This window comes from Sander lucioperca, chromosome 1, assembly GCF_008315115.2.
Source record: "Sander lucioperca isolate FBNREF2018 chromosome 1, SLUC_FBN_1.2, whole genome shotgun sequence".
Taxonomy (NCBI): domain Eukaryota; kingdom Metazoa; phylum Chordata; class Actinopteri; order Perciformes; family Percidae; genus Sander; species Sander lucioperca.
Window position 1 is genome coordinate 13,612,709 of NC_050173.1, and position 16,254 is coordinate 13,628,962.

The 16,254-nt window shown below is 39.6% G+C and overlaps 1 protein-coding gene and 1 long non-coding RNA gene across 4 annotated transcripts; both read left to right on the forward strand.

Annotated features, from left to right (window-relative positions):
* Nucleotides 1–2,458: 2,458 nt before the first annotated feature.
* antxr2b (ANTXR cell adhesion molecule 2b) lies at nt 2,459–16,203 on the forward strand. 3 transcript variants are annotated; one of them, XM_031298182.2, is made up of 18 exons: nt 2,459–2,752; nt 3,322–3,393; nt 4,795–4,866; nt 5,056–5,137; nt 5,746–5,850; nt 6,405–6,473; nt 8,023–8,103; nt 8,210–8,270; nt 10,100–10,195; nt 11,111–11,180; nt 12,619–12,697; nt 12,952–13,047; nt 13,242–13,292; nt 14,617–14,712; nt 14,894–14,954; nt 15,018–15,067; nt 15,317–15,397; nt 16,036–16,203. In XM_031298182.2, the coding sequence occupies exons 1-18, from the start codon at nt 2,628–2,630 to the stop codon at nt 16,072–16,074; spliced, it is 1,386 nt and encodes a 461-aa protein (XP_031154042.1). In that variant the 5' UTR covers nt 2,459–2,627; the 3' UTR covers nt 16,075–16,203. The 3 variants fall into 3 exon arrangements, with proteins under 3 accessions (XP_031154042.1, XP_031154041.1, XP_031154043.1); XM_031298181.2 differs by having other exon boundaries at nt 2,461–2,752; nt 14,894–15,067; XM_031298183.2 differs by lacking the exon at nt 2,459–2,752 and having other exon boundaries at nt 4,760–4,866; nt 14,894–15,067.
* On the forward strand, nt 6,480–7,940 carry LOC116048890. The gene is made up of 2 exons (XR_004104765.2): nt 6,480–7,033; nt 7,423–7,940. It is a non-coding gene; the product is annotated as an uncharacterized LOC116048890 (long non-coding RNA).
* Nucleotides 16,204–16,254: the final 51 nt, after the last annotated feature.

Sequence of the window (16,254 nt, forward strand, 5' to 3'; positions counted from 1 at the left end):
ATACATAATTAAAATGCCCATTGTTTACTGACAGTATGAATGCTTTTCATTTAATAGACCAGACTTGTGGCTACACCCTAAAATAAAATAAAATGCATTTGTTTTGGCTTTGTTGGAGGGATTTACTGTTCACGAACTTAGTGTGAAGAAACACTGTCTCTGTTTTTTTGTTTTTTTAACTGAGGTCAAAGGAGAGCATGGCTGCCACATCTAGTCAACAATGGTGATCCCTTCTTTCTGCTCCTTTCTGAGTCCTTTTAGCCTGATAGAAAACAAGACCAGTCCTCCTCCTGACACACAGCTATCCATCCACCTGCAGCTCTGACTTTTCCCATTTTAAATGTAGGCCTAACATCCCTTTTTCACTTCAACAATGTTATTCCCCATGAAATATTCCTGGTATGACAGGCTAACTCTATTAGACTGCATCTTACTGCTTCAAATTATAGTAATTTTTGCACACCTTATGACTGGTTAATGATTACTTGGTGGTCTCTTTCCGCTTTTTACACTCTTAAATTCTATTAAACGTTACATTTTGTGTTTACTTGAATGGAGGAGAGAGCAATGATTGAAGGGGACATGCAACAAAAGTCTCTCTTTGTCTTCTAGTCCAACTGCTACACCCAAAAATAAAGCCCAGATCACATTATCCACAACAGTTATCCATGAAATGTCCAAGGGGGATCCCTGGCTAGCACAAGATTAAACAGAATGGATGCAATTTGCTGACAAAACGACTTTGGTATGTTATTATTTGAGTTGTTTACTGTCATGACTTCATCCTTCTTAAAAGTTTAAATTAAACGTACCAGGAAGCCGCAGGCAGTCGGTGCATTACATCCCTGCAAACACAATGAAATACATAATTACAGCACTACACCACACAGAAGAACTCCTGGAATGTGTTGAACATTTCAGATTGATGGTATACATATGTAACATTTCATGAGAGTGAATTTTACTTACAATATGTTGATGCTTCTGTCTGTTAACATGATAAAGTGTGCTTATGAGGACATGGTCATGTTCTGTTGTTGAGACATGCTTGGAAGAAACGATAATTCCAAGTCTTTTCGTGTGAGACAAGGGAGTAGGTTTAATTTCTTTTGGGGAGTCACATTTTGGATCAAACTCATGCAAGGCAGCAAATCACTCTGACATACCAAGGGCATTCTGTTAGCCTATTCAATTCTGCTTTCCATCTGCAATAGATTTACGCGAACATGATGCACTTGTTTGTTCTGAGGAGAAAAAAGACGTTAGGCATACAGTAGAAATTACTAGGGATGATTTATGAGTCAGTGAGAAATGTCTTGCAATAAACCACTGCTGAACTGTTCATTGACTGAAGAGCAAATCTTTACTAAATCTTGAAACTGGGCAAACTAATAAAACACTTTTTACACACTAACAAGAAGGGATTTTTTGTTTTATAGGAGGAAAATGGCTCCCTTCACTTCTGTTTTAAAATACAGGAATATGTAGTCTCTACTTTCTGTAGTTATATTAAGTCATCTGGACCATCAGTTTGTCATTCTTTATATTTTTCTCTATTTATGCCAGCTGCACTGGCAACTACAAGTTAAGTCCGAGATGGCATCTTTAACACAGGAACCTAAACGATTTTGCCTTCAAAATAAAAGCATAATGGAGTGAGATATCTATCTAGCATATATAACATATGAATAAAGGCAAGATTAAATAAAATGTAATGAAGATTTGTTCCCACTCTTTCTTATTTTGTCTTATTTTGCAACATAACATGCATTTCATGAAATTACATTTTTGTTTACAAAATTCATATTTACTTAATGTTGCTTATACAGTTTCAGTTTTTTTTTTAGATATGTGATAACTTATACTGTATGTATGTATGTATGTATGTAGACTACACTGTTCCTGGTAATACAATAAATAAATAGCCTATGTATAGCAAATTATAGCCTATATATGCAATTTGATTTAATTTAATTAGTACCTGCCATTGTAGCATTATGATTTTCTGTATGATATCTTTACTAACATTATCTTTATATTTTGTTATCCCTCTGCGTGCGTTTAAAATATTTTAATAGCTGTTTAAATATGTGTTTTAGGGTTACGTTGCCTAAGGTATTTCCAGGGACCATAGTTGACATTTGGCTAATTCTGGTTCATTTACAGGACTGTAGACTATATGAATGTGCAGCGTCCTTGTTAAATAAACCACTAAATACATGTATTAATTAAATAGCATATAATATAAGGACACCAAAGCTATAGCCTACATACAAACAAATGAGAATTGTATCAAGGCAAATAACAACATGGAAAAATAATGTTTTTTAAATATATTTATTAGCACTATCATAGTTGTGGAGTAGTAGTTTTGATACGTTGGTGTCTACAGTTTAATTTGAAGAATCATGAGGGAAGCTCTGTTGTGTTTGCATTACTGCTGGTTTGAGAGGGGTGTGCTGCAGCTGTGTGCCCTGCCCCGTTTATTTCCAACCCATTCTGTCAGGGAACCCACATGTAGGCTACTTCCACTCAGCAGTGATTCAACATGTGAACCGCCGGGCTGATGCTGTGAAGATGATGGAAGATAGCAGCTAACCACACTGCTGATATGAAACGCATGGATTATGGCTCTGATATGGATATGTTGTCAAATCCTACTCTTTCTAAGTGTCTGTGTTAATTCATCACTGCGTGATGGCGACGACACTTCCTGTGATGGAGCGTTTGATATTTATTTTGTTTTAGACAGGTGAGTCAATACAGAGCGTATTTCTCTGCATGCATGCGTTTGCTTTAATGAATAATGGAGCCACCGGGGACAGACCAAAATATTAATGTAATACCCAAGTGCAGAGACTTGAGTCTTGACTCAGTCCTCTCCATGTATGGCTGTGTTTAGTTTTCCAACTTTCTCTGCTGCATCACTCCAAGTTAGACACAGTATTGTTGTTTTTTTTTAAAATATTTTCTATTCTGAACAGCAGTTAGATGTCTATACTCGTGTAAAGCTCCTACAGAGTCCCTCTCCGTGGTGTATTAGGTTGCTGTTAAGTATAAATAAAACTAAGTCATGAGTTTACAACAACATCATAAATGATCTGTTCTCTGTTTATTCTATGCAACAGAATAAATTGACCAAGACCCATTCTGCAGCATCAAAACTTAATTAATGCAGTTTATACAGGAAATATAAGCTGTACAAATGGAGTTTGGTTTATTTGACTGATGGACTAGTACACCTGTGTTGTCTTCAGGGTTGGTGTTGAGTCTTGTGTTGGATATATTTGATACTTTCTCTGGCGCTGGCTGTTTTTGCAGGTCGGGCAGTGTGTTTGGACACTGGCATGAGATCTATGGATTTGTGGAGCAGCTCACCAACAGGTTTGTCAGGTAAGTGTTGTATCACTCTCTTCTCCTCTCAGTCCTTTCTCAGATTTTAGGAATTTATACTAAATAGTCTCCATAAAATATGGAATAGCCTATTACAAAACATTTTATAGCACAGTTCAAAACCAAGTGAAAAATGCTTTCCAGACAACCCGGCATATTCCATTTTAACTACAGTCATATTTAAACTAATGAAAAAAAGATTTTTTTTTTTTAAACACTGAGGTGTTGTTATAGGTTTTTAAATTATAGTACAAACAGTAGTAGTGAGTAGAAAGTAGGCCATATCTATTTTGGGCAGCAGACATCATACAAGGCCACCAACTGCTCCAAAACCTCTCTGGGGAGTATTGCAGAGGGTGTGTGTGTGTGTGTGTGTGTGTGTGTGTGTGTGTGTGTGTGTGTGTGTGTGTGTGTGTGTGAGATATATTTAGGTTTAATAAGAGGTTGCTAAATATGAGAGCAAAACATCTGGCCAGATGTTGAAGTTGGCGCTGACCACAACAGACAGTCCAGTTCCCCTTCACAGCCCGAAGGGTAGAGCAAGGAAGTAACAGTGACACATTTAGGGGTTCCATTTCCTACTATGTGGAGATCAGTGGGTGAGCAAGGCACTGAGATTGTCTCGTGTTGTCTAGTGATCCTGATTCAGTAACACACAGTAAAGGACATTTTAATGGAATGAAATGCTGCTTGATGAATTGCAATGTTAATTTCAAGGTTTATTAATTTATGTCATGACATGTTATGATGTTATGTAACATGTTATAATCAGCTTTGTCATGTTATGAAAAGAAAGTAATTTTAAATGTATCGGTTTTGTGGCATTACATAACAATACACTTCATTATATCACATTAAAAAGTTAGTGTTGTTTATATAAATCATATGCTATGTTGTGTCATGTATTATTATGGCGTGCTAGGGTTTTTCATGTCGTATAATATTATTAGATTAGATTTATCTTGATTGTCATTGCACCCAGTAAGTACCAGTACAACAAAATATAGATAATAGTAGCAAATGTACCTATAAACATATATAAAGATAAACTTCAAGAAGGGTCTTGTTTTGCTCACGTCACCATATTGGAACACCTTGCCAAAAAGTAACGTAATTTATGTCATGTTTTGTTTCAGTATATACAGTATATCGTCATCTCATTATTATTGTATTTCATCAAGTCCTATTTCCATTGATGTTTACACCCTACCGGGAATATATTTTCTGTCCAATTAATAAGCAAATGAATATTTAATAGCAGTCACAGGAATCATTTTTGTTGGCATGAGGACCAAACCCACTTATAATGTTTCACCTTAAAGGATACAAAACGTAATTTGGGATTTGATGTGCTTTTGTGCTGCAGATAAAATTCACAAGCTTCCTGTTTGTGTGTTTCAGTCCCAGGATGAGGGTTTCCTACATAGTCTTTTCAACCAGAGCAGTTGTAATACTGCCACTAACGGGAGACAGGTACCAGCTTCATGTTTTAAAACTTCCTTCATCTCTCTCTCTCTCCTTTTCTGCTTCACTGCCTAACCCATCTTCCTCCTCACCACTGAAAAACAGCATGCCACTGATAACAAGATCACACAGAAACTAAGCTCTTATCAGTCTCTATTTAAGCCGTGTTGTCCAATGTTTTGTGGTCTGGCTGCGCAGGTCTAAGATCGATGAGGGTTTGGAGAAGCTGAGCCAACTCAAACCTGCCGGTGAAACTTACATGCACGAAGGCATGAAAGCGGTAGGTACGGTCAGTGGGGTAGCAGAGAATTCTGGACTCTGTACATAGGCATTCTCTATGAGCCTCTCCCCGCATCCACGGCTATTCATTCTACATAGTATCTTTGTGGGCCCTCCTCACATGAGGGCCCTGTATACTCAGTCCACTTTCCCCCCCCAGTCATACACCCCTGGGTACGCTCATCTAACATTGTGATTGCCTGCCAGGAACATTATTTCTAACACCGATGGTCACTTTATTGTTTTTTTTTAACATGAACTGCCACTTAAAGGGGAAATTTAACACAAGCAACAAACTAAACGTGCTTTGATTTTTAGAATAGAGTATGTAAAATCTACTTTAAAACACTTACACAACCAACAAACTACGGGCTATGTGCCTTGTATATTTTGGTCCATTGTGTCATACTGAATACTGGTATTTTAAAGTAAATTAGATATGTTATCGGATATATTTCAAGCAGCTCCAATCGGGTCTGGCAACAGAAAATGTTTCAGCAATCCAAAACATGCAACAGTGAAAGTGTCATTATCATTTTAGGAGCAGCACATGTGCACAGTATATGTGTGAGTATCGCTATTTAGACTGAAGAGTCTTTCACTCTTCAGGTGTCAGAGCAGATGAAGACACAAACTGCACCGTCATCCAGCATCATTATCGTTCTGACCGATGGCAAGCTGGAGGTTTTCCCCTTTGAACTGACTCTACAGGAGGTATCAAACACACACACACACACACACACACACACACACACACACACACACACACACACACACACACACACACACACACACACACGTTGCTGAAGATTATTCTAATGGTTCTTATTTTTTTTTATTTTTACGATGTTTTCATGTGCTCTGTCTTCTTTTTGTTGTTGTTTTTTATCTTGGGTTTCAATCAAAATCAAGGTTGTTTGAGGAGACACACTGACTGATATATATTACTTCTCGAATCACTCTGTTATTTTACTGAATTACAACACACAAGCATATGTGTATCATGTTGCATGAAATGAGTCAGTTGCTACATGGAATCAGCAAAACATGCATCACTCTAAAACCATATGGTATGTTTTGGAAAATGTCAAGTTTTAATTTACACACACACACACACACACACACACACACACAGACATAAACGATGTGTAACAAGATAAACCACTCATGTGATCTTTTATCAATGATTTATTTCATAAACATAGGTTTACTGTATGTCAGTAGAAGCAGAACTTGATTTAGGACTTTCTTTGTGTTTTGCTTCCCAGGCTGACAAAGCCAGAGGGTTTGGAGCCAGAGTGTACTGTGTCGGGGTCATGGACTTTGACCACAAACAGGTAGAGGACGTTAACTCGCTGGCCTCTGATTGGCGTGCAGCACTGGGAGAAAGAACACTTCTCTCTGTTATTGATACTTGTTTAAACCCTGAGCTTGTATTTGTCTTTCTGTGTGTGTGTTAGCGTGTGTTAGGTTAGGTTGTGGTCAGATTTTCAATAGACTGCTGTTTTTGGCCCAGAGTTATTAACACACCTTGAACTTGTTGCTTAGTCAGTTTAAGTTCAACTGGAACCTCCTAAGGACAGAACAGCAAGCAGCTGGCAGGGATTTATAGTGTGTGGTTTATGCTGCATTTGGTTTATGTCAAACCATGGAATCATTTATTTGAGGCAGCATGTTTTGAGTTATCATATCTTCGGAGCGACTTTGATTTATTCCTGTGCAGGTATCAAGTTACTGAAAGGGAGCATTGTGTTCAGGACAAAGAAATAAGCATTAAATATTCATGTCTCCTCAAAGGTGTTTTTCATGCTGAATAAGAATCAGCCCAACTGTCTGCTTTGTTGACTGTAAGAAAAAAATGTATCCTATAAAACAACAAAATGTTTAAGAACCATTGGTTCTCAGTAGCCTGGAAATCCAGACCCAAATCCGAAAGATTACGGTTTTTGGCACTGAGTATTGAAAATGGCCAAACTCGTGGGGCGGCACCAAGCATGCATTTTGAAAATCTCACTGCACGCAATTGGATAACACTACGACCAATCACAACAAAACACGGGGTGACGTATCCAGAGCCCCATACGCTTAGCTACCAGCGGAGCTAACTGGTAGATTAAACTGTCGTCATCTGTTTAGCTCGCCTCTGGCCCGCCTATATCAGATACACCGGATTGGTGCAGCTCGGCTACCAGGGCATAGTTAATGAGCATCATTACTCAATGCCAGAGTGACTCGCTGAGCAAATTCAAATTGTGCTCTCGCGAGAACTCTGGATTTCCAGGGTAGGTTCTCAGTGTTTGTAGCCATTATCTTTACTACAGTCAGCATCAGGTCATAAGTTATCCTTAATCAAATCTACAGTGCAAGGAAAAAAAACTGTAATTACATTAGTTGAGAAAGATGATACTACAATATTTCATTTAAAGTGGCATCCATTGTTGTGCAACCCCCGCCCTATAGTGACAGTATTGATCTGTATAATAAGTATTCATACGCATATCTGAATGTCTTCGAAATGACATAACTCATGACTGGGAAAGTCTTCAGTAGTCAGCGGGTGCAAGGGTTTCTCTGCCCGGTTACTGACCCAGTGTATATTTTGTAGTCTGAGTAGGGAAGTAATTACATCATTCTCTAATTAAATAATGACGGGAAAGCTTCCTGTTCTGCAGTCATTAAAGCAGGAGTTGAAAGCTTCAGCCAGCTGTCCAGAGCTTTCATCTCCTAGAAACAGCCTTTTCCTCCCTAAACGCTGCTAAAGCACTGAACCGAAACGAGCAGACGACCTCCCAGAGAGACAGCAAGAAATGAACACTGAAATGTAAACTGTTGATATATAACATAAAATGAATTTGAAGGTAGGTCAACTTTTCATTTTTGTCTCAGCTTGCTGAAATAGCAGACGGCACAGAACAAGTCTTCCCAGTGCTGTCCGGGTTTCATGCCCTCAAAGACATCGTCAACTCGGTGAGCTCACGTCATCACATATATATAACAATACACAGAAACGTTCAGCGGCACACAGCGTGAGTGTGGCATCAGACTTACAACCGTCATCTGTATCTCCACACAGATCCTGAAGCAGACGTGCGAAGAAGTATTCACAATAGAGCCGTCGAGTGTTTGTGTGAATGGTAAGTGTTACAAACGCGCTAAAGCTGACCTGGGCTCGTTACACAAAGGCACACAGCTGCTAAAGGTTAGCCTAGCCGGTAATATAATCTCTCACGGTAACATAATCTTCTCACGTGTTGCGTTCAACGTGAGAATGAAACGTTAGTTTATTTTGTAATGTGTAGGTATGTAGAGATCTTTTAAAAGACATGTTATTGGTAGAATAAATATACCTACACAAGTAGTTATGTATATCTTGTTGTACGTTTGCCATCTTATGGACATCATGTGAAAAATAGTTATTCCACTCTTCAAACCTGTTTTTTAGAAGGAACATTCTAACGTCATTTTTGACCAGTTTTGACAGCTCTATCTTTGTGTGTATTGGATTAAACAGATCAGATGAAAAATGAAGGAGCCTTTTGTGTGCCTTTCACAGTCGTATGTTTGTTTTCCTCACTCTCTTTTTCAAGCTGAACAGCCAATCAGATGAATTGTCTTACAGCCACCGTTCGATTCACGAAGGCCCACGCTTGGCGACGGTGCGGGACACACCGCCCAATCTAGTGCGCCGGTCGGTCGCCGTCGGCCCAACTTGAACCGACAGCCGACGGTCGGCTTGGTGTGTCAGGGCCTTAACTTGCCTGGATGAGTGTTTGTCTTTCTTACTTCTAGACAATTGTGTCCGGCGCTCAGCACCGCCCAAGACAATTGTGATTGTTTTTTTGTTTTTTTAAATGCCAATAAACCAGAGCACGTTTTTCTCCCATCCCGGAATGTTGTATGGACTAGCCAGACCCTCCTCCGCAGCGCTGTGGAAGAAGGCCTGGAAAAATGCAAGACTAGTGCTGTGTTACTGACTCACCCAGGATCTGCATGGTCTACATGGTCTTTCCCGGGCCAGCCCCGCTCTTCCTTGCTGTCGTAGTACAGGTTTTAAATGGTGTATTTACAAAAGTTTGTGATGTGGGAAAACAAGAAAGGCAAGAAAACTCTCTTTCTCTCAGTGTGTTTCTCCATGTAGTAGCGTCTGGTTTGCAGCCCGTCGGCAAGAGGCTGTTTTCCACTGCGGAAGTGATCTCCCCAATGAAGCTCCACCATCATCTCCCCCACACACCTGTGAATCTGGGTTATCAGCCGTCACACGAACACGCCCCCCTCTTGTCACATGTCAGTGCTTGCCCTGTCAAACGGCTACTCAAAAGACCGGGTGTAATATAAGTTAGTGGTAAAGAGTTTGTAATGTTTGAATATAATAATGCACTAAACATATGGTGTAATTATGTCAAATGCACTAACAGCGCGTCTTTAGTGATGAAAATGTTGGTCCGTCGGTTGTTCTGGACTGAAGATTGTTCTAATGGTTCTTATTTCTTTGGATTTTTTACGATGTTTTCATGTGCTCTGTGTTCTTTTTGTTTGGTTGTTTGAGGAGACACACTGACTGACACATACTTCTTAAATCACTCTGTTGTTTTACTGAATTACAACACTCAAGGATATGTGTATCATGTTGCATGACAAGCCAGTTGCTACATGGAATCAGCAAAACATGTATCACTCTAAAACCATTTTCAGTCTAGTCCAAACTGAAATATCTCAAAAGATTTGTTGGATTGCCATACAACTTTGTAGATACTCATGGTCCCCAGAGGATGAAGCCTAATAGGCTCCCTTGACTTCCTTTTAGCATCACTATGAGGTTCACATTTGTATTTTTAAGTTCAGTTAGTCTTTAGGTTTTTTTTGCTCAATCATTTGCTGTTTAATACGGTAATTGCTGTTTCTGTTTGCTGCAATGTAAGCACCATAGGTCACAGTAGTGTAATGTGTGTCTGGTGTGTCTCAGAGTCTTTCAGTGTGGTGCTGAGGGGCAGTGGCTTCAGCGGATCCAGGAGGACAGACAACATTCTCTGCTCCCTCACTGTCAATCAAAAGACATACGGTCAGTAAATGCCACACACTCAAAACATTCTTCCACAGTTGTGCCTCAGAGGTCAGCGCATTTACAATTGGCTTTTGCATGCTAATGCAAAGGATGCACTTATTTGAGCCTTTATGGTATGAAGCAATTGTACACGTTTACTCACCATTGAAGCCAAAACATGTGCTCGTGTACTGCAATACACTTTGAGATAGCATCATCTAGGAGGTGAAATGTGATACGATGTGCAGATGTCTGTGCTGCAGTGGAAATCCTGACGTCCAGAAACAAACAGTGGCTGCTTTTTATTGAGTTCAGCCGGAGAACAGAGGACACATTATGAGACTGAGCAGAGGGAGGGAGGACATGTTCTCTGTCTCATTAGTCTATTAACAGATCTGTGTCCTCTTAATGTCACTGAGAGTACATGAAGGGAAAACACATGACTGTATCTTATCTTCCTTTTCTTCTTCTAACCAGCTTGTTTTTATCTGTTCTTCTGGATTGTCTTTTATTCTTTCCATTGCTATCATCCTTTTGCTTTTAATTTTTATTCAACATTAACATGTAGGCTGGCTGGGTTGTGCACTATGTTGTGCAATAAGTAGGTTATTGGGGTTATGCAATATGTTAGTGGTGCAATACATGGGCTGTTGGATTGTTTAATATGTCATTGTGTACTGCATAGGTTATGTGGAAATGTGTCATTTGTGCAATATGTAGACTATTTGGGTTGTGCATTGTCAGTGCATTGTGTCATTTGTGCAGTATGCAAATTTTTTTTGCAAGCCAAAGTGATGTTTTAATTTCAATTTACAACTTAATGATTCGTAACTTTTGTATATTTTTTCATTTTTTTAAATATTTTTACAAGAACATCCTTTCTTTATAGGCAGTAAGACTTCTCACAGTTTGTCCGTTTCTATTTCTTCTCAGACCAGAAGCCAAAAGTCGTCAGAGACGGCTATCTGCTGTGTCCAGCTCCTGTTCTGCACGAGGTCGGACAGTAAGTCAAAACACACACACACACACACACACACACACACACACACACACACACACACACACACACACACACACATGCGCAGGCACACGTGCCTGTGTGTGATAAGGACGATGTGAAAGTATTAGCTTCATCAGTCCCACCACATCAAAATAAACAGTAGCCTCAGGAATTTCGTAATCTACAGCTGAGAAACCACTCTTGTGTTTGAACACTGAAAAAGGTGACTAAAGCTTTCATATCACTTTTTTTGTCCCTTCTGTCCTGGTGTTTCTCTACTTTCTCTGCACAGTAAAACCCTTGTGATTAAAATCAGAGTCATGAGCATCTCCGTACCCCATCAGCCTTTTCTCTCCCCGTCAAGGCAATACTGAGCCTGTGTTTACCTTAAATAGGAAAAGACATTCATTTTTGTGAAAGAAAAAATCAGCATGACATAATTTTATAACATCACTACCCTGGCATTTGTCTGACAATGCCGGATCGACCCAGGCTTATAAAGAAAGTGCATAATTCGCCGGCACAACGGCACATCGCTGTTTCATAAAGCTGATGGAAATTGAAAAAACAACAATAAAACTATATTTGTAGATCAACGTGCGTCAATTTATCCATTTAGAGCCATCAACATTTCTTCCTTTGACTAATCTGAACACTAGGCCTGTGCAAATACAGCGGGTTCAAATTAGAAACTATAAATCTGTTGTGTGTGTGATGGAGAGAGAAAAGAGAACAATGTTTACAGTAGAACTATCAGCAGCTCAGTGTTGGATGAACTGAAGCCAGTCCGACCAGAATATCTCTGTGGCATTTAGAGAGCGAGCCAAAGCTGATTTAACCTCACCCACTTCAAACAGCGCTCTCTCTCTCTCTCCCCCCTCCTCTATCTGTCCCCAGTCGCCTCTCACTTCCCATGAGGTCTCACCCACTCTGTAACACTCTCTCCTTACTGAAACACTCATGCATAGTTTGATTATTTGTCAGGGACAAAGCTAAAACAATCTCCGCTCAAGTCCAACCCTCAAAACCACTGGAACCAAACAGTATTAAACAGCAAACTATAATGGCAAATTAGGAAATCTGGTCAAAAAATGATAAGCATATGAATGGCAATGACTTCCTTTTTCAGTGAGTTAATGTTCTTGGCACTAATAGTGTTGGAAGGCCAACAGGGAAACTAACACGGTTACCAAGAAACAGCTACAGCTCTATGGCAGTGCTTCTCAAACGTTGTAGCTATAAACCCCTTAATTAACAATACATCAATAAAACTTCATATTTCACCACCATAAACAAGCACATGCACCCTCTGACCATTCTCCTCTCAATTTCCCACCACACTGACGGCTTAGTGGACATCACATGTACATTTTAATAGGTCTGGAAGAAAAGCATTTCATCTCCTGGTGTTGTTTTCTTCAATTCTGCCTAATAATTGCAGATCAATTGATGTGCTGGTCAGCCTGAATAATGGACAATCCTACATCTCCAGTCCCATCACCATCTATGCTACAACTTGTGTGAGTATAGGTTACGATAGTATCACTACAGTATCAATACAGGCAATTCTGCAGTTTACACAGTCAACATTTTACCCATCTTCCTATCATAATTGAAGAGGAAAGCATGCATCTTTAAAATGTGAGTAATGGTAAACACATGGCTCAGATCTCAGTGGTATTAGTGACAGTGTAATGATAACACAAGATACATAAACACATGTCCAGGGTGCATGATGTAATGGGTGGAGCTGATTAGTGTGTGTTTATTGTAGTCAGATGGGACCTGGGTGCTCTGGTTGCTGTTGGCTCTGTTGCTGTTACTGGCTCTGGCTTTGTTCTGGTGGTTCTGGCCTCTGTGCTGCACTGTGGTGAGTTTACAGTCCATGCATTTCCAATTCAGGCCTCTTAGAAGCACGAACCATAATTCAGTGCTATTGTTATTTACGGAACTATACCCCACAAGTTTTAGTGTTGCAATTTGGCCAGGTTTCCTATAGTAACACTCCTATTTAATTTCTCCATAGACAATGGTAGGTTTTTACTTTTTCATATTGTTTTACAGGTGATCAGAGACCCACCACCCTCTCGTCCACCTCCTCCACCTCCTGTCATTGTGAGTAGACCACAGACTGTTGAAAAACATATTTCTCTTACATCATCAGTGTCTTTATAAGTCCATGCGGGCTGGGCACTTGTACATAAATGACACAGAAAATAACCTAACTATCTAACAAACCACAGCTGTGTCTGATAGGCTGCAGCACCTGTCAATCAAGCAAACACACATCTAAACACACCTCTCTTTTTAATAGAACAAGAAGCCTCTAAGACACTTAAAATAAGTAGTGAAATCAGCTATTTAGACCAGGGGTCTTCAACGTTTTTTAAGCCAAGGACCCCTTCACTAAAACTGAGGCTGAGCAGGGACCCCCTGTTACATAAATTGTATCAAATTAAGTTGCATATTAAACTGAGCCTACAATAACATGTAGGGCTCTATACATACCTTTTTTGCATAGAATACTAAGCCATTAAAATAGCCTAATATCGTTGGCATAATTTTATAAATCATGTTTTAATGTTAAACATACATGTGGCACAGTAAATCCTTAGGATGAATCTATCTACCATGCATATCTATATCTACTCTGTGGATGGCCTTAGTGACTACCTTACCTACAGGTCAATTAGCAGTAGGGATTTATTATATTTGCTAATAATATGTTAGATTCATGTTAAGACTTTTTAACTTTTGAAAAAAACTTCAAAAATTAACAATGATTTGGAGGCCGCCCTGGTTTGACTCTGAGGACCCCCTAGGGGTCCCGGGCCCTCTGTTGAAGATCCCTGATTTAGACCATGATGATAATTTTAAGTGATAATAATTTCAAGATATAGAAGAAGCTAAATAGATATCTATGGTGCTTTGTGGAGGCAGCATCTACTGACTGTTAGTGGTACTGCATCACTTGATGCAAGGCAATGACTTCAGCCTTCAGCCAGGGTTGGTTTCTGTTCCGCATTGACTCATTTGAAAATGTTAAATAATCACATTAAGTTTAGGTAAGATTAAATAGACCTAAAATGTAGATCATTTAAATTTTGGATAGTAACAGTTTGAAATTTTGTGTTATCATTTAAAAGGTGCACGATGTGGCTGGGTTAGCTCAGTTGGTAGAGCATGTGCACATATGTATATATATAGAGGAGGTTTACTCCTCGACGCAGCGGGCCCGGGTTCAATTCCGACCTGCGGCCCTTAGCTGCATTTCATTCCCCCTCTCTCTCCCCGTCCATGTCTTCATCTGTCCTGTATAAATAAAGACCTAAAAAATAATCTTTAAACGGTGCACGATACACAGAGCTAGTTAACCCCCCCCTGAAACTAATTGTATTGTATACTAAAGTTATTTCAATTTACTTTTATTGTTTTCAAGGAGCCAGAAGAAGATCTTTTGCCCAAACACAGGTGGCCCACAGTGGATGCTTCATACTATGGAGGCAGAGGTCCTGGAGGAATCAAACGCATGGAGGTGAAAAAAAATACAGAAACAATAATCATATAAATTTTGGCAAAGTGTTGACGAACACACACATTGGTTTTTTGTGGAGTTGCTGTGTGTTCAGTGTCTCTTCTTAACTATTTGGCTGCTGTGCTGCCACTAACAGACAGGTCTCTCATGTCGGTCTTTTGTACCCATGGTCTGTGTGTAGGTGCGTTGGGGGCAGATGGGGTCCACAGAGGAAGGGTCACGTCTCGAGAAAGCCAAAAATGCTGTGGTCACTATGCCGGAGGGAGCAGAGGAGCCCATCATGCATCGGCCTCCACCACGGCCTCCTCCGGTCTACAACCCCCCGTCACAATACAAATGGTACACTCCCATCAAGGTGAGACAATAACCCTGCATACTGGTAGATATGTACTGCTTTAAGGCTTAATATATATCTGATTCTGACTCTATCACTGCTGCTCCTTCACACACACAGGCATGAGCAGCAGCAAACTCTCTCTCTCTGCCTCACAATCTCACACACACGTACACGCACAATAAAACGTTATGATGCGCATGCCGTATATCATTCTTTATCTGCATTTTTATCTTGCGTTTGACTGAAGTAACATGATTTGACTTTCAGGGGCGTTTTGATGCATTGCGGGCATTACTGAGGAGACAGTACGACAGAGTGGCAATCATGAGGCCAACACCTCAGGACAAGGTGACGAAATATCTGCAGTATTACCCTCCAAATCAATTCAACTTTCTTTCAGATGGAAGACAACACTGCTGCCAATTTAGAATACTTTCACATCATTTCTTCCTGCCAGACTGTCTGCAGTCACCAAGAAATAATTACGCTTTTGCCATAAAGTATCACCAGTTACTTTGATTAGAGAATAGACCCAGTCTCTTGACTCCACAGTGATTTAATTAATTAATAACAGAAAATAATACAGCCCAACATCCCCCCTGTAATTATCTACGCAACAGACAATTAACAGCTTACTGCATCAACTTATAAATAACGGTCTAAATGTCAACGCTTGACAGCAGGAATAGGTTCCAGACAATGTTTTAGGATGGTTGTCTTCTTACAATATTTACTTGTCTGATTTTGATGATGTGTCCTCATATTTTGTATTTTTTGATGGAAGCGCTCTTATCATTAACTCAAATGGGATATTTCCCATTTTAGCACCACTGCCCAGATAAATAAACACATAAGATGCATTACATCTGGTGTTGTTTGATATCATATTGTGTTTACAGACTCTGCCATTTTACAGTATGTAATAAACTCTATTTGTGGTTGATATTGATATCTGACTGTAGTGTCTTGTCTTCTGTTGTCTCCAGGGCCGCTGCATTAACTTCACCAGAGTTCAGAGTCACTGATGTTCAAACGTGAAGATCAACACTTTTCACTTTATTCCAGTTTTTGGCCAAACATGACATGTTTGTACACTCAGAGATGATTGTTTGGATTCAATGCGTATTGTAAATAAAAACATTTACTATCTATAATATTCTAGTGTTGTTATTACATTTAGAAATGTATTACCCATTTTGTTTTCA